Source organism: Plectropomus leopardus, chromosome 19 (genome assembly GCF_026936395.1).
Source record: "Plectropomus leopardus strain MGB_pleo_1.0 chromosome 19, ASM2693639v1, whole genome shotgun sequence".
Classification (NCBI taxonomy): domain Eukaryota; kingdom Metazoa; phylum Chordata; class Actinopteri; order Perciformes; family Serranidae; genus Plectropomus; species Plectropomus leopardus.
Window position 1 is genome coordinate 15,541,800 of NC_142194.1, and position 22,677 is coordinate 15,564,476.

Below are 22,677 nucleotides of genomic sequence, written 5' to 3' on the forward strand. Positions count from 1 at the left end.
ACCTGGAAAACTGTGGGACCTCCATAAAAAGTGTGAAAATGGATGGTGTAAAAGTTAAAGATGTTCTTAAAGCATGTATAATTGTCCAGACATTCAAATACACATTGTTTTTATGCTTGCTGTTATAACTGCAATCCATCTTCTCTCACCATTCTCCCTGCTGCCAACACCCACACCAGGTCTTAGTGTTTGATTTTGGAGGCGAGGTGTACGTGTGGCATGGGAAAGACGTGCCCTTAGGTGACAGAAAAGTCGCTGTGAAACTGGGCAAACAGCTTTACAGCAGCAGCTACGACTACAGCAACTGCAGAGTGAACCCTTTAGATGCCTCCTGCACTAATACAGAAGTGCCTCAGTGAGTAACACCTTAACCCTACCAACTTTTCTAGCAGCTGTCACAACTGTGAAAGTATTTTTTGGTACTGATAGATGCAGGTTTATCTAATGTAAAAAATGCATGAATGTAGAGCAAAGTTTGTCAGATTATTGGTTGTGTTATTGTAGCCCCTAGTGGCTTCATGCTGACAGTACAGCTGTACAGGTGTTTTATAGATTATTTCCCCGTGTGTTTGATTTCCAGGAAGGGGGAGGGTCGCCCGAGCTGGACTCTGTTTGGCCGACTGTCGGAGCACAATGAGACGTCTCTGTTCAAAGAGAAGTTCTTGGACTGGGCCGAGAGGAAGAAAGAGGAAGCAGCTCAAACAGAGGAAGTCAAGGTAGATGAGATTAGATCAAGGATGTTTACATTTTTAATTTAACAGTGAATCTGTGTTCTTGCAGGGTGTCTGCTGGTCCTTAAAAAGCCTTAAAATGTCTTAAATGTATTTTTATTAACATTAGGCCTTAAAGAGGATTTTCCTTAAAAGCGTGTGTAAACTCTTACAGAAGTATTATTTCTGAATGATCACTTCTGACCCACTAGAAATGCCTGGCAGTGTATTTCTCTGCAGAGATTCAGCCCCCTGCCTGTATTTTCTTATTTTCTTCTTATTTTCTGTGTTTGGGACATTTATGGGCATGTACTCTCACGGTGCTCAGATGAGATTGAGGTTTATAAAAGGTAGCAACCAGGAGCAAGACTGTAAACAGTAGGTATTCAAGAGAAACGGAGACCAAAAAAAACCCTGCAAATACAATGAAGCAAAGCACCAAACAAGAGTAAATGTGGAGTTTGCTTTTACTTTTATTGTCACTGGCAGTCCTGCATTGTATACCTTAAAAATTGATTCAATAGTCTTAAATTTTACTTTGTGAGGTCTTAATTGCCACAAACATTTGATCTATTTTCCTTTATTCATCTCAAATTTATTTTTTAAAACTAAAACTCCTCTGTGTGAAAGTCCACATTTCTGATGTTACAAATCTTTACACTTACCACTGAACCAAACCCTGTCTTTTTACTTTATTCTTGCACTTACCAGTTGGTAAAATGTAGATTTACCTCACTCACTCTGATAACCATAATCTTACATTCAACCTACCTCTGTAGTGGTTCACGTATGACAAATAAAAAATAAAAAAAAAGTTTAAAATTTGGTTTAAAATACCTGGAAAAGGTCTTAAAAAATAGTAAATGTAAGTGTGTGACACCTGTAGACACCCCGTCTTGTAATAAGTGAATCAGTGACAGCTTTCATCAATCTGTTTTGATTGTTTGCTCCATTTTAGTGCATATTCACTTTGTGTTAGTTCTTGACTGGATAGATCTTACTTTCTTGTTGCTTGTTGACCTGTAGATATCTCAGCCATACAGTTCATAAATATCCTGACTAAAGTAACAACCTAAAAACTGACTAACAACATCCTGCATCTGCTCAGAGTCCAGTCCACGCCATCGAACGCCCCTCGTTTGACTTGGAACTGCAGCCATGTGACGCCAAAGCCCTGCTGGACAACGAGCCAGAGCCAGTGAAGACACTTTTGGAGGGGGTGAACGTCCAGCGGGGACATGGCATTGTGAGGGCAGATGATGGAAGACAGGCAGAGCTGGCTACGATAGCTGTAGAGGCCTGGCACATCAAGGAGCACGGCGAGGAGGAACTGCCTGAAGAGAGTCTGGGTCAATTGCACGAGTGCGACGCCTACGTCATCCGTTGGAAGTACTCTATCACCACACTGGGTGAGTCTTGTGTTTTTCTCAGAGGTGGCTTTGATGAATGAATGTGTGAATATGAAGATGAAGTGCTTAAGAACTTGGAGAAGATCAGCGGCATTACCATCTGCCTGATTTCACTTGTTAGCCGTAATGGAGCGGAGCTAGAATACAGCATCTGTGCTCAGAGCAAAGAGGCAAATTTAAGTGTTGTTACTGAGGTTTGAAAGAAGAGACTTTAGTGTTTCATTTTAAGGTTACAACTGTCCAGAAGTGGAAGCAGAAGTCTAGATTTTATCCACTTGGTTTACTGTGGTTCTGCTCTGTCCTGTTGTGTCAGTGGGGAAGCGATTGAAACCCGGGGAGCTGAGTGCCGGCGCTCCTGGAAGAGAGAGGACTGCTTGTTTTTTCTGGCAAGGCAGCCGCTCCAGTGTCAGTGAGAAAGGAACGTCAGCTCTGATGACAGTGGAGCTGGGCAGCCACAGGGGGTCACAAGTAAGTATTAGGGCTTTTTTTTCACTGCCATTTTTGGCAGTGCCAAGTCACACTACTACCTGTTGATTGACGTGTCCATCCCCACTTGAAATCCCCAAGATGGACCATCTCTCAAGTCAGGCCAAAACGCGCCCAAATGCCTCCAACTGGAGAGCAGTGCATCAGATGAGCTTCGTCATTATTAATTAGTGACCATTCAACAACATGTTTAAATACTGGGTTCATAAAGAACCTGGGAAATTCATTGAATTTGCAGTTGCAATGCCTGCAGAAGTTTTGGAAAACAATAAACCCAGAAAGTTTTGGAAAAGTCAGAACTTTGCATCACAAATACCTGTATGATGCTGTTTATATACTGGATGGTAATAATGTTCAGTCACGTCACGTGACGTTTTTGTTGTTCTCTGTCTGGGTAACATCAGACTCCAACCTGAGCAGAACGTTGTCAGTTCAATAATGTCCCGCCTTACTTGGACGAGTCAAAGACGTAGCTTAACTAAGAACAGCTTTTTTAGGTCATGATTTCCATGACAGACAGATATTTGCCAGATCTGCATGAGGTAAATGCAAGAACTTTTATATGTATATACTGGCTCCCTATTTTAAGAAACTGAGTGCTAAATTTTGACATGGATTTTTATACTTCTTTTTTCATTTATTAGGAGACGTTTCAGAGAATGTAAATGTTCCACAGTGACATGGAAAGTTACTGAAATTGATTGGTAAAAATATGTATAAACTCTGTAGATAAGCCTCTACTTCTATTGCCAGACATAGCAGATACTTCTTCAGCTTTAACTGCGTCCCAAAAAAAGCAAAGAAAAAAAGAGAATGGTCTTTGTTTGTGGATGAAACAGGAGCCCTGCTCGCTGTTTGGAGCAAAAACATGCAAGATGACTTTGCTAGAGCAGCAAGAAATGTCTTCCGAGACATTGCGAGAAACCTGAAGGACATGAGCTTCTGGCGTACATGCCCAAAGAAAATTCAAAAACAAAACAAACAAAAAAATTAAAAACTCTTTCAACAGTAAAAGAAAGTTTTTATGATTGAAAACTGATGAAGAACAGTGGTGGGAGAAAAATGCTTTTTTAATGATTTAGCGACTACAATAAAGGCTTTTTAACATAATTCCTCCATCTTTTTCACATTTTGGAGTGCCTGGATTTCCTTCAAGTTTTTGATCTACGCTTGATTATAGTCCACAGAGCAATTAATCATCTCTCTCTTTAAGTTAAAGAAGGTTGTTAACCACAATAACACCTGGGGGGTGCATAGTAAAAATATTTTGTTGTTTCAGAAGCACCTCATCAGTTAATGACACTTTTTCAATCAGGTAGACCTGTCATATGAAGAAAAAAAGAAAATCCCTGCCTCACCAGGCTGATGCAAACTGAATCAAGCCAAACCAGCACATGTGCATGGAAAGGGGCTTTATGAGTTCATCACAGCAAACCCGTCAATAAAATTCCTGATTAAAAACCCACAATTATGTAGTATTTCTTCTATACATCTATTCATTTATTAGCTGAATATTAACATATGAGTGTGTTCAAGTAGGAGTTAGTCAAAGTGTGCGTTGCGTGTGTCATCTGTTTGTGTCTGGTTTGTTCAGGTGTTGGTGACTCAGGGAAAAGAGCCTCCATGTTTCCTGCAGCTGTTTCAGGGAGGTTTGATCATTCACAAGGGCAGCAGAGAAGACAGTGGCAACAAAACAGGTGAAAAATGTGTTACTGCAGATTAATTTAGAGGCTGCATCAACCTCAATGTGACTAAATAATGAGTAGGGACTTCAACGCTCATTCTGGCATTACCCCTCTAACCATGTCCGTTCCACCTCTTCAGATGGCTGGAGGTTGTTCTGCGTCCGTGGTGAGGCAGAGGTGGAGGCCTCGCTGGTAGAAGTAGTTTGCCAGCGTGCCAGTCTGCGCTCTCGTGCCAGCCTGGTGCTTCTTAACGCTCAGAAAGGCGTTCTCTACTTGTGGCATGGCTGTAAAGCACATGCCAGTGCCAGGCAGGTGGCCAAAAGAGCTGCGGACAAACTAACCCAGAGGTAAGGAGTATGCAGATGAATAAATAGATGTTTAGTGAATGGATATACTGTATATGTGGGTTGACATTTTTTCTGTGTGTGTGTCCTTAAGGAATCCCTCAGAGTTAGGTCTGAGCAGCACCAGCAGCGTAAAAGTCGAAGAGGTGGAGGAAGGAGCTGAACCTGCAGAGCTCACAAAGGCTCTGGGCCTGCAGGACAAGAAGGCATACGACTGTATGCTGCAAGGTGCGCCCCCATATTTACATACTTAAAGGGACCTATTAAGTTATTTCCAGGTTCATACTTGTATTTTGGGTTTCTAATAGAAAAGATTTATATGCTTTATAGTAAAAAAAGATACCTTATAATCTTCATACTAGCAGTGCTGGAACACTTGCATTCACCCCCTGTCTGGAAAAACTCCATATAGCACCTGTCTCTTTAAGCTAACCTTAAAGCTGCTCTGATTGGTGTTTCTGGATCCTCTGTATAAATGAACGACTGTTACAGAGTCTAGAAGCACTTTCTGTCGCGAAAGATCAATAAAAGCCTCAAAAAATCTTCCCGTGCCTGCAGAAATATGATCTGATACGGGGAGAGATCAGCTACATTGGCAACCAAGATTAAGATAAGATAAGATACTTTATCGTCCGTTTTCACGGAAATTTGTCTTGCATCCTCAAGCTCTCAACAATCAACAGAACAGCATAAAAACAAAAGACAAATAACATCTGTAAAGTCGCTCTCCAGCAGTCATCACAAAGACTATACAGTGAGTGACCATATGCCCCTCCGACAAACATTGTTATGTGAGAGAAAACCAGAGAAACCCCTATCCAGTCATAAGAAATCCCTATCCAGTGACATTTTTCCCTGACATTAACATGTAGCTAGGAGGTTGACATCGGCTTGTCATTAAAGTAAAAAAACTGTTGGACCAAAACAGTCTGAAAGGTTTTTGCTCACCGGGATTTCTCTCACATACGTTTACCTCGTTATTTGAAACTTTGGTCACGTTTAATATAAACATTGTAATATCATATGTATGGCAGAAAATAAAGAAAACAAAACTAGTCCCTTTAAAACCAATTAAAAATCTATCTAATAATCAGCAAGAATTAAAGAGAAAGAGTTTTTGGTGTGTGTGTGTTTTCTCAGATCCAGGGAAGTACAACTACACGCCCCGGCTGTTCCGGCTGAGTGCCAGCTCCGGGGTGTTCGAAGGGGAGGAGCGGCTATATCCAGCCAGGGTGATGGAGGGAGTGATGGCGATGCCCTTTCTGCAGGAGAACCTTTACTCTGCACATCAGCCAGGTACCACACACACCTGTAGCAACGTTACATTTCAGTCAGTCAGTTGTCTGATGCTTTCTATGAAACCAAAAATTCCCTCTAGAATACATGTAAAACTACTTCTGATATTTTATACTAGAATAAGATAAAACAGCCTGTTGGAATCTCGTATCGAAATTCATTTGTAATATGTTTGGCCCTTGAGTGACAAAGAAGTAATTACCAACAACTGTGTTTACTTAAAAAAAAATCTTTTTGTGTGGTTAGCTGTCAGTCATTGTGCTGTAAAAAAAAACATGTTTTGAAGCCCTTCCCTGTGAGTCATTCATCAAAACATTGTGTACATTTTAGAGATTTGTCATGAAAAATACAGCATTTGTTCTGCTTTTCTTTTTAGAGTCACCATTAGTCTGACTGAGATATTTTCTGAAAAGAGAGTCTCATCTAGGGCGCACACAGAGCAAACACAACACAAAAATTACAAAAACATTCATTTCTCTGCTTGGACCTTGGACTGATGAAAACCAAACATTAAGGTGCTGGTGTTAAAAAGACTCTTTCACAGGCTTCTCTGTTGATGTTTTACTGTTACTGTAACATTAACTGGAACCTATTATACCCCCTGGGGCTAATGGATATTCATGTTAGTGCTCTGCTGTGTTCTTCAGCCCTGTTCCTGCTGGATAACCGGATGGAGGTGTACCTGTGGCAGGGCTGGCAGCCTGAAGACACACAGTGTACCGGCTCTGCAAAGATTCGCTGGAACAACGAGAGGAAGTGTGCCCTGGAGACAGTACTGCAGTACTGCAAAGGTCAGAGTTCACGGACGACCCAATTTGATTGATTCTACTGTATTGATCAGGACATTTTTAGTAGCCAAACACATAACTACATATACTTTTGCTTTTGTTTTTACTTTTTATCCCAAGTTTTATTGTATCTAAGGTATCAGACAGTATAACAATATTTCACACCTTATGCAGCCCATCAAGCTCTTTCAAAAAGCTAGCAAGCAAACTAATAAAAACAAACCAATAACAAAAACAAAGGACAACAAGCAACAACAGTGCTTACATAAAAAAACAAAACAAACCAACAACAAACAAATAGATACATACAAATTTAAATGAAGAAAGAAAATACTGAAAACTGTAGCAAATGAATGTATGTGCACGTGTATAACGCGTTTTATCAAAGTAAAGCATTTTAATGTGGTGATTATTCCATCTGTTGTCTTAAGGCAGGGGTCAGAGACATTTTTGGCCAAAAAACCCAAAACAAATCTGTATAGAGCCGCAAAACATGTTCACATATAAACATATATAAAACACATATAAAATGAAGGTAACGCAACACATTTAGTCAAAATTAGCCTATCAATGTTATTAATGGGTCTATTTTTTTCTTACATTAACATTGCAGCATTGGTGGTAAAAACAAATAACAGATCCATCCATGCACTATTAACTTCTCCATTTTCCTCTGAGACTTCTATCTTGGATTTGGAATCCATTTCTAGTCAAGCTTTTTTGATTCAAGACCGTCCACCACTTTTGAAATTTGGCAAAATTTAGCAGAAAAGGCACCAAGGCCACAGAAATATGATGCATATTTTAGTTAACGAAATGCTATTTTCATATTCTGTGTACAGGCTACATATTTTTGCAACTGAAAAATGCAAGAGTAATTTTAGGTCTCAAACGATGATAAAATTGAATGAAAATCTTTTAAAAAATAATCGCTATTCACTTCCATATCATTTTTTTGTCAGAGACAGAGGAGCCACTGGAGAGGGGCTAAAGAGCCGCATGTGGCTTCAGAGCCACAGCTTGTCCACCCCTGTCTTAAGGACATGGTTGCTAAAGAAGGATGACCATATTCAGATTTACTCATCTGCTGAGCCTATATTCATATCAGTTATTTTTTTAAGTTAGGGTTAGGGTTAGCTATTTTCAACATTGCATCAGTCCAGTCTTTAATGTGTGGTGCACTGCTGTCTCTCCATTTACCAAAAATTAACGTTTTGGTAACAACAAAAGTTACAGACAATCTTGACAGAAGCCCTGTTACACAGAGTACAGGGCCAGGCTGAAAATGCTTTTGTTTTGACACCATTAGTACTTTGAGCTGACATTACAGTAAATATCTGTCATCAGGACTGAATTCAAAAGCTTGTTTTGTATTTCTTTGACTTGTGATATTATTTACAGAGAAGAACCCTCGGCGCCCCCCTCTGGCATATCTGGTCCTAGCAGGCTGTGAGCCTCTCACCTTCACCAACATCTTTCCGTACTGGGAGAAGGACGCTAGTGTCGCTACAAAGGTGGGATACTTCTTTTTGTCATTGACTTCAGTTACATGCAGAAGATATTCCGTTTTTTTGTCATTATTTAAAAAAGACAGTATTTCGACTAAGCTGGCTAATGAAAAAGAATATTTCACTAATATTCCAGCAGCAGTGCATACTCCCATGAAACAATATTTATCACATCAAAATGTGCAACACTTGGAGTCATTTGTGCCATTTTGCTTCTTTGCATCAAAAGACTCCTCACATTATTCCTTTAAACGCCCTCTTGAAAAGGTTGCCGTGATAATTGCACAGATCCAAAAACCTGTTAATATCCAACTTTTTTCATAATGTTTATAAGTTTGTTTTGGGTTTTTTTGGCATGTGCATCTCTACCCCAGCCCTGCAAACAGTTGGCTTTTTGGTTTGTGAACAACACACAGAGCTAACCGTAAACAGGCAAGAGGAAATGTGTCATAAACTGCGCTAAAATGCCCATTTAGAACGCATATTCCAAACGTGCTGTATACATAAAGAATGCTCACAGTATCTGAACATTATCAGCGTATTCCATGTCTTAATGAGAAAACTCGTCGTTCGAAATAAGGCCTAAGAATCCAAAGAGAATTTGCTGTTTACATGTCCCATACCAAATTCAGCATATTGTCATATTCCAGATAATAGTCTAATAAGTGTATAATAGGTGCTTGTTAGGGGCAGGAGAGCTGTTACAGTATTAGGAGACTTAGTTGACACAAGAAAGAATCTAAATCATCTCACTCGACCTGTTCAGATAAAGTGCCATCACCCTGATGTGTCTATTTAAAGCTGCCATGCAGAATCATGTTTAGCGTGAGGTAAAAAAAAAAGTATTTAGTACAAATTCGAAAGACAAGCGTGCAACAGAGCACAACAGAGTTTTAAAATGAAAAGTGAAAGAGAAGTAATTTAAAGTTGAATGCCTTATTTATTGTCTGTGCAGCAGGTAGGGAGAAAGTCACCATCTTTATATTGAAACTAGCATCCTGTCAGCCTCAGTGAACTCAGGAGCACAAATTATCCATTTGCACATATTTTAATATTATTCAAATCTGTAATGTAAGATGTATGATTCTGTCTTAAAACAAACAGAAGAACGGAGACAGTAGTTCAGTTTTGCATTTGTTTACCTTCTGTACATTGTTTGTGTATGCAGACTGAGACCTCCAAGAGCAAGGTGATGTTGGTAAAGGAGGCGTTGTCTCAGCTCAGCAGGCAGCAGTACTCCATCGAGGAGCTGACCAGGAAGCCGCTGCCAGAGGGAGTGGACCCTCTACGCCTGGAGGATTACCTGTCGGACCAGGACTTCAAGGTAGAGCACTCAGCTGCAATCAAATAGGTTCATAAGGCTTAAAGTTTATGTGTTTTTAAGTCAAGTTGTTATATTGCAGTCAGTTATTTTCAGTGTGTGAGTTTTGTTTATGTGACAAAGGACAAGAGGAACTTTTTCAACAAGATATTCAATTCAAGCTCTTAAAGGAATACCCCTCCCCCCTCCCAACTGATCATTCAGGAGTAATCATTTCATCAATGACTCACCCCATGTTTAGTGGAAGTAATGGAGAAAACTTTGTTTTGTTGCATGCCTCAGGTGAACAGAGAATCCAAAAACAGAGAAAATCCTTAATGAATTGACGGCATCGGCGACTGTGTTTAATTACAGCAAAACTACATCAAACATCTTTATACAGAGTCTCACACAACTCGTGCAGTAGAATCGAAGTCTCACATGTATCTTTGCTGAAAGTGAACTATTTAATCTTGGATCTGAAAGTGAAAAACATCTATGCTGCCCTTCAAGCCAGACTCCATTGAGAAAAACAGTCATTTTAACTAGCTGAACACGGAAGCTGCTGGTCTATCACTGTCTCAGTCAGTTTGTATTGTGACTTTGTGATGTTGTGTGACTTTAATTAACCCTGAAAACGCTAAACACAAACTAACTAACTGATTAAGGCAGCAGGATACCATCAGGGCACGTGTTCTGCGAGGTTGAATTATTGTTTTTGTCAATAGTCTGGCTTTCTTTTCAGTCCGCCGTCAGAAAGGGCTGTCTGTTTGGTAAGCGCTTAGCTACGACTGGATAAATGAGACTTGGATTATATTGCACAAGTTGTGTGAGTTTTTAAACTGTTGTTTTGATATAGTTTTGCTGTTGTTAATCACAGACCCCCATGACTTAAATTCATTAAGATTTTTCTCCAATTCTGTCGTCTTTGTTCAGTGGAGGTAGGCTACAAAAAGTTTTCCTCATGAATTCAATGTAACATGGGCTGAGTAAGTGACAGACAAATGGTCATTTTGGGGTTAAAGTATTCCTTTCAAATTAAAAAGCTAAAATGTTGAAAATAATTGAAAATGGTTTGACCGGACAATCATAAGCTTTTCTTTTAACTTTATACTCTTTATACTGAGACGCGTTATTATAGCAATTTGACTAAAGTGTCGTATTTACTGTTATATTTTCCCCTTATGTAACATTTGCTGTCCTCTTCCATTAATGTTTTGCAGACACTTCTTGGGATGAGTCGTGTCGAGTTCAACGCTCTGCCAAACTGGAAGCAACAGAATCTGAAGAAAAGCAAGGGTCTGTTTTAAAACACATCTTTTTGCACACAAATCTGCCTGTTTTTTTTTTGATTGTTTTTATGTTTTCAGCAGCTTTTCTTACATTTTTTATTCCAAAAAAAAAAAAAATCATGTCCTCATTTTGTAAAGGATAAAGAAAAGCAAATGTACAATTTTGTTCAAATGTTGATGTATTTTAATAACAATAACAAAATTTTAATGATTGTTTCCCTGAAATATTTTAGCCAATCATTATGTGCAATTGTTAATCTTTTTGATGGCATGATGTTTTCCTTGTATGTTAGAAACAGTTACCCTCGCATTATAAATATGTAATATACTATAAATGAATGTTTTTGTATGTCTGACACCAGACAGTGTTGACTTTCATGTGAGATTGTGTTTGTATGAAAATTGCCGGTTTTAAAACTGAGGGAGTTATTCATTGATTTTTACATCTCATGAAAAAAGCCAGCTCTGCGTAATGGGATTAAATTGTTCAGCAAAAATGTCTCCACTTATTAGAGGAAACTGAACAAAACAAACTAAAGTTCAGAGAACGTTCCCTGTAATTTGTGGACGTTTAACAGAAATGTGGCGTTCTTAAACCAAGATTGTCATTTAGACGTCTAACTCATACTATAACAGCAAATATATATTCGCTTTTATTTTTTTAAATGTAGGTGGATGTGGGTGTGACAAAGTAAACTCCAAAATCTCAAAGAAAAGTGAGACGTGAAAAATGAACGCTGACACTTTTTCAAGTTTGGTACTGAATTCTTCCTGGTTCTCATGATTAACTGCCTGTATGCCAGTGACGGCAGCCCCCTTGATCGACTGGTTATTAGGGACCAAATCTAATCTTTTTGTCTCGTTTTAAATGTGTTTGTGTATTTGTGTGTATGTGTGTGCAAATGTGAAACTCTAAAAGTATTAAGTGTGTGTGTGTGTTGGTATGTGAGAGAGCGAGAGAATACCTCTGCAGTATAAACTGCCTTTATAGCTGTAGCTGACACCACAAATGTATACTGCAAATGTGATGTAATGGTATGTGTAAATCATACTAACAATATGACTGCCTGCGATGTCTGAATTTGGAAATTCTCTGCATGATGTCCACAAAAATACTTTGCTTAACTCATGTATTAATGTCTTGCAATATGTATCTTTTTTGTGATACATAAGATCTGCATTATAAGTGGAGACAGCTTCCAGGCCAGCTTTTATTTCATGGCACATATCAGTAAACATCAGTGGTAGGGAAATGAGATATTAATGCTCAAGTTTCTCTTTTTAAATAAAGTATTTTTAAAAATCTGTGGTTCTGATCTTCTTTAAAACAGCACAAGTGAGGATCTTTTTTTCTGAAAACATGTCACAGTAGGAGACACGGGTGTAAATAATGAATTTAACGATAGTTTACTAGGGCGCTTCAATGAGCGGAGCCTTCGTTTAGTGTTATTACAAACACCTGTATTTTTCCAATTATGACAGTCAAAATGCCTGCTGGGAAAAAGGCCCACTGGGATAAATATTACAACATTCACTCAGTGCTAGTTATTGTTAAAGTGGAAATACAACATAGTACTACTATAAAATGGCACATTCATTTGTTTTATTGGTGTTTTTTCTGCAGTTTATAACATGGGAGAATCTGTGAACGCCTCCAGTGGAACAGAGCCACTGTTTTCTTCCCTGGGCTTTTTCCTGGCAGGTATTTGAACTCGTCATCCAGCAGGAAAAGCACAGGTGGAACTAATAACATTACTGATGGCTCCATTTGGTTCAGGGCTCTCAGAAAGCTCTGCCAGTGAGCCAGCGGACACAATACCAGAGTCCTGGAACAGGTCCATCTGAACTAAAAACATGAAGTTATGAGGAACATCTGTGTCACATAAGTCAAAATGTCCACTGTGAGAACACGGCTGTTGTTTGTTTCAGAGGGAGCTTGAAAAGCTATCCTATTGGAAACCCAATGACTCAAGCAACTGTGTCTTCCTCATCCTATTATTGTGCTAAGGGCCATAGAAAGGGTTTTAGAAATACTGCAGTTTATTATCATAATTTAACCCTTAAAATCCTGGATGGACATATGTTTTCTTGCACAAGGGTCCAGATGCCTCTCACAAGTAAGTCAACGTTTGGAATTAAATTACTTTTCAAAAAATGGAAAAAAGCAACTTGGTATGAAACGTCCTGCAAATTACAAAATAATAATAATAAATTTCAAAAATTAAAAGGTGACAAGATATAGGTCTAAAACTTAGCTAAAAAGAAGAAAAAAAAATCAAGTGACTAGAGAAAAATGTTAAAAGTATTTATAATTATATAGTTAAAATTAGATTACAGAAAATATACATTTTTCATATTTTATTTTAGCACTTTTTTGGTTGTTTTTTTTTTTTAGTTTCACAAAGTTTTTCTCGCAACTTTTTACACATTTCTTTTGACACATTTCTTGGCTAAGGGCCATAGAAAGGGTTTTAGAAATACTGCAGTTTATTATCATAATTTAACCCTTAAAATCCTGGATGGACATATGTTTTCTTGCACAGGGGTTCAGATGCCTCTCACAAGTAAGTCAACGTTTGGAATTCAATTACTTTTCCAAAAATGGAAAAAAGCAACTTGGTATGAAACATCCTGCAAATTAAAAAATAATAATAATAAATTTAAAAAATAAAAAAAAAATTGATTTTTATTATTTTTTTTTTTTTTAGTTTCAGGAAGTTTTCTCGCAACTTTTTACACATTTCTTGTGAATTTTTGGGTCATTTAAACCACCAATACATTTGTTGGCCACGTGAGGGCAGCACATCCATCTGTAAACACTGACGCAATCGTAGAAATAGAAAAAATAGAGCCGCTATGGACGAAATTAGCTTTTTTAGTGGCACTTTGTTAGCCGACAGGTACATATTTACACACCGAGCAGATGCGGAGCAACATAAGCACTCATTTGGAGTCTTGTTTGTGTCCACCCCATTAAATGTAAGTAATATTCAGTCTCTCTTTAGCTCTGTTTTTGTTTTCCACCAACTCCTGAGCGAAATACGTCGGTTAGCAGCTAACGTTAGCTAGTTACCGTTAGCTAGTTAGTTGCTAACCGTTTGCTGTTAGTGGCTGGACAGACAGCACTCAGGTGGGTTTTTAGACAATTTTATTGATAACAGGTAGCCTCTGTATCTAGATACAACACATTTAAATGGTGTAAACAATAACAGTAAAGCCTTGGGCTTGAAAAACAAAACAGTGGGTTTTAGTGTGTCTTGCAGGGCTAAAACGCCTCAAAGCGACAGCAGATTTACAGATCATTTCCCTGAGTAAGTTACCTGGAGCGACAACCTCATCATCCACAGACAGCGTGTATAACTTTTTATTTGATCACCTAGTTAGTTTTAAATTGTATGCATCTACTAAATGCACATATAAATCCTCCACACTGGCAAGTGAAACGTCTTGGAAATGATGAATGCTTTCTTCATTAGCTGCCCTAAAAGTAGTCAAATTATACAAACCAAACCAAACTCGAATCAGCCTGTAAAGCTTTCACTCAGTGTTACTATTTAATTATATAATAAACCCCACTGTAGGTTACTAAAACCTTCAGCAAATTCAAAGAAAAAACAGGGTTACCGTGGGTCTATGAAAAGTCTTTGAAGACATTTAATTCATTAATCTAAAAAAAAGACTACTACTAACTAAGACTACTGCTTTTTTTGCTGATGTTGCATTGTAAACTCTCAAAATAATTGTTATCATGTAGGGGGTTTTTTTTGTTTAAATGATTTAATAAATTACTCTTGATGAGATGAATTACTATAAACTCGTCATGATGAGAATCCAGACAAAAAAGGCCAAATTTATGTTACAATAAACACTTGAGCTGAAAAAAATTGTTGTTCTTCAATTTGGTTTATTAGAAAATTGTTCTCAAACTCGATTTCAAGTAGCAATAAAACGTTTTCAAAAGTCTGAAATCTAACTTATCTCAAGCAGCAGGTACTTTGAAAAACTAAAATTTAAAAGACATGACTTCTGTGTCCTCAATCTTTAATGTGTGATAGATCTGTGTGGTGAGGGAAGAGGAAGGTTTTCACATTCATATTTTTTACTCATGAGGCCGAGTTATAGTAATGCTTCTTTACAAGCTTGAATTTGTAATAAGTGAAGTTATTGAGGTGAAGTGAAGTGAAGTGAAGTTCCTCAATTTCTCAGTTTTGAGATCAATAAAGAATATCTATCTGTCTATCTATCTATCTATCTATCTATCTATCTATCTATATAGTAATAGTGACTGTCATGTACATATTGAACCACCAGGGGGCATTGTCTGTCCAACCTTTACATTATGTAAAGCTGCCTTTTAATTCTGTAAAGCCTTTTGGGCCATACTGATCAATAAGAGATGAGTAGAAAATGAAACTTTTAAAACTAACTAAAAGAGGTCTGCAAATTGTTTTTGAATGTATTATTTTTTGTTGGTGGAGGTCCTTCTTGAACATTATGTCAAAAACATTCAGGAATATCTTTTCTGTCCTGCCTGACTCATCACTGTTTTAAACAACACCTGCTCAGCTGAGATGCAGCACATTTGTGCATCACACATCCAGGGTCACTGACACGCTGTGAAACACACCGAGATATGTTTGTATCATGTTCAGGACACATGCATTCAAACATTAACCGGCTCTACGACTCTAACTGATAATTCCTCCTGTCACATTGATGCCATCAAACATGCAGCAGCACAACAGATGGTAGGAGGCAGCCGCCGCTTCCTCGAACAGCGAATGGGCGGCTGGTTTGTTTATTTATCATCCACTCTGTCCTGCGAGCATTAATCACCTGCATCGCTTTGCCTCCTGGCTCAGGTGCCACAGCAGCCCACAATGCGGCTGACATGCAGGCAAACAATGAAGCTGCTAATACAAGGCAGATTAGCCTGAGTAATAACATGCTGGATATGAGATGATGGAGCTGAATGGGCAGATCTGGCAGGAAAAATAGTCTTTGATCAGGATCCAAATTTTGGCTGAGCATAAGCCTGAAGACGTCATAAACTCAGTCTGAACTCATGCTCAAGCAATATTTTATGAAGTAAACCCAATTAAAAAAGAGTTTTCTTATCAGCCATTCTGCAATAGTAGCAGAAACCTATAAGTTATGTAACGTACATGCTGCCTTATGTTTTACTCCTCTCTTAATATTGATAAATGCAACTCAGTAGTAGTTAGAGGCTGCATTCACACAGTACAAATAAAGTTGCTTATGTTTACATTGTTTTCAGGTTCATGAAATTAAAACTACTTACAATGTTAGATGGATTAAAACACTAGTTTGACATTTTTGGAAGTATATTTATTTGACTTTTATTTTACTCTTGACAAGGACACATGAGTGTCAGAATGTTTCTTTTAATTATTTTGTAACATGGAAAATTAAAGATTAGCAGAAATGTGGATAAGGCAAAATCAACAGTATTTGAAAATACACCCCCCTCTCAGTCCTGAGCCCCTCCCATTAGACGACCACAGGCATATGCATGAACTTCACAGGACCCAGTGTTTCCCATTCATTGATTTATTTAATCCTATTTCACTGTACAGTTGCTCGTCTCTGTCTCTGCTTATCAGATCATAAATGAGACAAGAATCTAGCTAGCTAGCCATCCCACGGTCTCTCTGCCTCACTTACTTCTCTCGGAGGAAAGCAGGCAGCAGCTCGTTGTTCGGCAGCTGTGGTGACTCAAATTTTGCCAGCACAATTCAACCAGGTCTGAAGGCCTTTGCACACTGAGTACCATTTTTTTACCATGTGTTTTTTTAATCTGTCATCCAAAAAAAAACGACTTCCACACAGAAACCTTGCATAAAAGTCTGATGCATTTTAATGTTTTATTTGTTGTGTAAATGAGCAATATAAGACACATTTGCTCCCTTGCTTCTCTCAACTGGAGGTACCTTTCTGGCTGTCACTACTGTCTCCCTGCATCCTGTATTTGGCACCGCAGCTGCATGAAGTATCGAAGCTGTCCTCCTCTGTGTCTTTACACCAGGCGGGTTTCCAATAACCCTCAAATTGTGCAAATTGAAATTGCAAATATAAAATACGCCTAATGGAAACTCATCAACTTTGTAAAAACTCCTGTTTATTGCAAAAAAAGTTTTTACGCTCGCATGAGGTAGTATTGCTGGCAATTCAAAAAAGCCATATTTCACAAAACTGCAATGGAAATACTTTTTTGGCTTTTATAGGCCACATGATTCTATGGCTATGTGCTTGTTCGTAGTACATGGCTCCCTCGGGTGTTATTGCACTGCATAACTCTGCAAAAGCAGAGCGGATCATCTGGAAGTTTTGAATCCACAATTCCTCTGTGAAATCATGGACTATCACCTCCCAGAAATCTCTCATACGTGGCCGCTCCCACGTATAAGGGGCTTACCTTTCTGTTACTACTTGCCTGCATGAGCTTTGATTGGAAATAATGACGGCTAGTGCGGTGTCTCCAATAGAAAATAAACCTGCTGATGTTTTAAACGTCCATCTCCTTGCTTCTTGGCATGTTATCGCGGAGGAGAAGTGGCATAACATCACTCAGTGGAAACGCAGTCAACTATAGAAGCTCTTTGTTCCGATTTTAAAACTTTAAATAAGACAAAAATAGGAACAGTGTGATTTGATATTTGTTTACTTTTTATGCCAAAAGATGTGACAAGGTCATAAATTGCTGAGTCGAAAACACCAACAAAACAGCAGGATAACAAAAGAAAAAGATTTAATAAACACCACATCCAAATGTGATATTTTAGGAGAATTGATTGCCTCAGAGAGTGCCAATCAGTATCCCTGCTTTTTTCAGAGCCTTTGTTTATTATAAGATTTTTGATTAGCTGGAGCAGCGGAGATGAACCTGGCTTTGAGGAAGATGATTGAGTCCTTCAGATTCTCATAACTTACAAAGTATCAGTGCCTGGCTTGCTCAGAGAGTAAAAAACACTTGTTTTTATGTGGAAAATCCAAGGCCTTGAAAAATTCATTGTTCGCGAGTGCAGCAGCCAATATTAAACCGAGACAAACCTGCAATAACCTTGGATGGTTCTCTCTGTGTGTGTGTGTGTGTGTGTGTGTGTGTGTGTGTGTGTGTGTGTGTGTGTGTGTGTGTGTGCGTGCGTGTGTGTGTGCGTGTGCATGCGCATGCACCGAATAAGTAGGAATAAAGGTGATAATGTTGCTAATCAATGTTGTTCTCTGGCTCCCCTCCCAGCAGCACACTAACTCTGGATTTTTGCTGCTGAGATGAACTCGCCAACTCTCCCCAAACTGCTTACGAGCTACAGCAGGATTAACTCTGGGAGCTGAACAACATGTGCACCTAAGAATATGGACTGATTCATTGGGTATGACTCACATCACTAATACTGAAGGTTAACTATGATTACTTTAAGTTCATCACAAGCCAAATACTGTTTTTCCATCATTGTATTTTATTGTTTTTGTCTTAAAGGGACACACCGCTTAATTTGACAATTCCTGTATGGAGCCTGGTGCTGTTTCTGATCACTGTCCAATAACTCGGGGAATATGTTATTTTTTTCTTACCATCAGCAGTGCTAAATGGCACCAGTAGTTCCTAGTTTCTAGTTTTCTTTTGTAAGATAAAGTCATTTGAACTCAAAAAACCACATACATTATCTTTCTGCATCTGTCTCTTACTGTGTCCCAAATCCAATACTACAAACTAATTCGATACAGAATGTACTACTGCTGAGTTTTTTTTTTTATCAGCTGTGGTGGTCAAAAGACAGAGGGGTGACATATATATGTTATAAAGCCCTCTGAGACAAATTAGGATTTGTGATACTGGACTTTATAGATCAAATTGTAATGATTGATACTGAATTGAAATTACATTTACAGCCTTTTGGGTTATACTTTGTGATTAGGCAACTTGATTAATCAGTAAAGCATGTTGGGTTACCTTTGGGTTTAAAATAGGCTATATAAATTTGCCCCATATATGATATGTATGTTATCTGTTGTGTATATACTTTATTTTGTCTCTTTTCTAGTGTACATAATAAAAACATGCTTATAATTAGTATGTAACATGGATTTGGAAAATGTAGCATGAATGACTAGAGCTGGCTCGGGTGTCCTGGTGTCAGGTTACACAGGTTCAGACCCATAATAAATAACTGACAAACACCATCAGAAGTTGTTAAAAGCTCTGACAAAGCTTGTATGTTGACCTATGATTTGAGATCATTTTTTCACTCATACTGTTTCTGATTCAGCAGCTTACCAGTGTGAATCCTCCAGGGGACTGAAAACAAGCAGGCTGAAAGTACAACTCATCACTAAATAAAATGGAGGATTCCCAAAACCAGTGGCATGTTCAGGCTTTCGTCATCAACTTGACATTAAAGGTGCGTGCAAAGTTGTTAACAGACCTGGATTTGAAATCAGTGTTACATGTCAATAGATTAAAACAGGAAAAACGTCCCACAGATGTACATGTAGGTGCAGCTTTTAGTGCTAAACATTATTTAATTTGCTCTTTAATGAAACAAGTAAGAACTTAAGAAATACTGATACACACTATAAGAAGTCTTAAAGGACTACTTATCAAAATGTTCTGACTTAATAATTTACAACTCACTGATAGAGAGCAGGACTTCTGGTTTAGCCTCAAGTTACCGTCAGACCAAAATCTAAAGAATTTTCTAAATCAGGGCTGACACGCTCGATATATTGAGTTTCTCTGCTTTTTTCTTCTTTTTTTGCTAAAGTGGTTCAAGAGATATTAAATTATGTTTCATTTTTACAAACTCTGAATGTCTCCTTCTGCACACAGATGTTAGTAGTAGTTTTTCACAACAAAATTGGATACAGCCATCATTAATTGTGTTATTTACACCTGTGCTTTCCTTACTGCAACATATCAAAATATCATCCATTAAGTTAAAAGAAAAAACTTTCAAAGTGACATTTTTTCCCTTAAATAGAATCGTATGAGTGTTTTGGGAGGTGATCTCGTCGTTAGGGAATTTAAAGAAAGAAAGAAAATTAGATCAAACCAGCAAACACTTGCATAGCACACATGTTTTGGATTAGGAGAGTAGCTCCCACTGAGCCAACTGCTGAAGTGAGCATTTATATTGTCTGATGTGTAATGTCAGCGGGTATTTCCAGGCAGCAGATGGTGACAGTTTGCCCACTTAACTTGAGCACAACACATTCGAACACACACACATACAAACAATAACAAACAAATTCATACCCTTCCCATTCCTACACCACCCTCTGACAAAGGCAGGTAGCGTACACCACATGCATGCATAAACACAAACACACATCTCGCTGTGACAAAAGCCGCCGAGTATCGACCATGACATCAGTCCTGTTTCCTGCGGATGAGAGGGGTACTGCGGATGACAGATTGATTGAAAGATCTTCCTCCCTTTCGCATCCATCATTTCAGCCTGTTTATCATCTTCTTGCCGTTCAATCCATCTGCTGGAAAGAGAGAGAAAGCCATTTAGGTCGGCCCTGACCATCAAGTCACCCAGAGGGGTTTTAGGCAACACACAGCTGGGTCTCTGGCATAACTAACCTCACAGAGGACAAGAGGGCCGCAGTTTGTTTGGCTTAAATTAATGCAAAGTGACATTAACTTGACCTTGTCTTCCTGAATATGCAGGTAGCAGATGTCTGTCATTGTGGCAGTTGAGCTTCTTGATAATCTAATGCCAAAAGTTTTGTACCTAACTGAGGTTTGGGAGAAGCCCAAAATTTAATCTCAAGAAGGATTTGTCTAAGCTCTTCTAAGAAATGTCGCAGCTAAGGGTGTGGAAAGTTGGGATTTTGAATTCATTCATTTTGCTAAAATGTTTAGCAGTAAAGTGGAGCAGGAATGAGTCCTAAAACCAGGGAATTAGTTTTTTTTCTTGCTTTTGGTTCCCTTGTCTTGAAGTCAGTGAGTTTTTGGTAAGATGCTTTAAATATAGTCTTTGGTCAGCAGACGGTTAAGAGATTTTCACATTTCAAAACATCAGTAAATACCCCTCTTGTGATTTTCCAAGCTTTATCGTGTCTTAGAAAAGGCGGTCGCTAACAAGTGGCTTAATTAGACTACAGGATTAGTACTGGTATGATCATTTTTTAAACAATACCCAGCCTTACTCGTTGTGGTGGTGACATTAAAGTCATGTGATCGTGGTGTGGTTTGGTTTTTACTTCTGGCCTCAGTGGTGTTCATTTGTGAAGATTATCTTGATAAACAAAACATTTAAGTAACATCAACTTTTGTCTGCTACAGAGCTTGTTTTCTGTAATAATACTAAATCCAATTGAAAATGAAAATTGAATTGACTTTTTATTGAAGGAACCAGGACAACACAAATGTCAGGGTTGGCTCTCAAAAACACATAGCTCCTGCAGCACTCTATAACAAACGAGATAAATGGAAGGACGGAAGTAAAACTGCAGTGAAAGTAACTTGTGAGTGACAGCTGAAGTCCCTCTCTCATGTTGTTTTGCCTGCAGCTGCTGTAAAAACTCACCAAGTCACTTATTACTAAAGTTAATGTTTGGTCTTAATATTATTTCTTCTGTTACGTCTGTTCTGTTGGTGCACAGTGTACCAAACACCAGGAAAAAAACAATTGAACAGATCAACACACAGATGGACTCTTCAAGAAAACAGGAACGAAACACCTACACAGCAACCCTGGGGGCAAACTAACTGACTCATTCACTCAGAATTCAAACTAAATGCATAAACTCAGTCTTTTGCGTTGACAGAAAGGCATCCTATAACACAGTGATTACCAATCAGGGGTGCAATAAACTCAAAGCGTACTTCTGAATTTGAATAGGAAATAACACAATTACATACAAAAAGGACATTCATATAGCAAGATTTCTTTGTCCAGCTGTCAAAATATTTTTTTGTTTTTACTATGAACACATTTTGTGGGTTTGATTTGATTTATTATTTTGACTTTGTAAAAAAATAAAAATAAATACTAAACTAAAAAATAATAACCACACAGCATAAACAGACTCATCTGTATCATCTCTAATTTTTAGATGTTAAAGACAGTTATTCAGAGAAACTCACACTGAGCACAACAGCAAAATAAACGTATGACGTCTAGATATCACTGACACAGATCCCCGTCAGGAAGGAATGCCAGGGTCAAAGCTGTACAGCAGCGTGACGAAAGATGTAAACGCATATCCCTTTATACTTGAGGATAAAGATAAAAGAATATGGAATGTGAAAAAGCTACGATAGAGCGTGTTCAGTGAGAGCTTAAAGCAAAAAAGTACTGCAGAAAGGATTTTAAATGTCACTGTCCACTGAATTCCACGTACAGTGTTATAAAACATAAAATGTAGAAAAGTATCACTTCATTAATATGAAGCTGCAGCAAAGAATTTTATGCTTCTGTGGGAAAAAAAAGAAAAGAAAGAAATGTGACTCACATTTTAATGCAGATCTACTTGAAACCATTGAATATAGACCTTGATTTTTGGTTGTCAGAAGATGCAGCAGAGAGAGAACAGAAGAGACAGGAGATCAGTCACGAAGTGTGAAAAGAAAGAAAGAAAAAAGAAAAACCTTTTGAGATATGACATTTTTTATCATCCAGCTTTTCATATTCTGTTGTACAATCACAACTTCTTTGAGGTCAGAGTTTACGCACTTTATGATCAGTCCAGACTAAAATATCTTATTAACAATCAGATGGATTTTCATGATAGTTTGTGCAGAAATTCATACTCCCACAAGATGAATCACCTGACTTTGCTAAGCCCTTTTGGCCCTTCCACGGCCACAATGATGCTGGCATTTGTTGC

At 38.2% G+C, this 22,677-nt stretch overlaps 1 protein-coding gene and 1 long non-coding RNA gene across 12 annotated transcripts in view; both read left to right on the forward strand.

Moving 5' to 3' along the window:
• Positions 1-12,123, forward strand: part of svild (supervillin d) — a 62,298-nt gene extending 50,175 nt beyond the window's left edge. For both annotated transcript variants that reach the window (XM_042507583.2, XM_042507584.2), the window contains exons 18-29: positions 180-355; positions 581-716; positions 1,819-2,119; positions 2,433-2,587; positions 4,200-4,302; positions 4,430-4,637; positions 4,729-4,862; positions 5,775-5,930; positions 6,578-6,721; positions 8,120-8,232; positions 9,395-9,550; positions 10,750-12,123. In XM_042507583.2, the coding sequence (XP_042363517.2) occupies positions 180-355; positions 581-716; positions 1,819-2,119; positions 2,433-2,587; positions 4,200-4,302; positions 4,430-4,637; positions 4,729-4,862; positions 5,775-5,930; positions 6,578-6,721; positions 8,120-8,232; positions 9,395-9,550; positions 10,750-10,836 (1,869 nt within the window). In that variant the 3' untranslated portion in view covers positions 10,837-12,123. The remainder of the gene's footprint in view (positions 1-179; positions 356-580; positions 717-1,818; positions 2,120-2,432; positions 2,588-4,199; positions 4,303-4,429; positions 4,638-4,728; positions 4,863-5,774; positions 5,931-6,577; positions 6,722-8,119; positions 8,233-9,394; positions 9,551-10,749) is intronic.
• Positions 12,124-13,636: 1,513 nt separating this feature from the next.
• The window catches only part of LOC148186330 (uncharacterized), a 66,300-nt gene continuing 57,259 nt past the window's right edge, over positions 13,637-22,677 (forward strand). For 8 of the 10 annotated variants that reach the window (XR_015774997.1, XR_015774992.1, XR_015774995.1 and 5 more), the window contains exons 1-3: positions 13,637-13,797; positions 18,077-18,209; positions 19,110-19,238. This is a non-coding gene — a long non-coding RNA (uncharacterized LOC148186330). Of the gene's footprint in view, positions 13,798-18,076; positions 18,210-19,106; positions 19,239-22,677 lie in introns of all 10 variants that reach the window. The other 2 variants (XR_015774993.1, XR_015774999.1) reach the window with 2 other exon arrangements.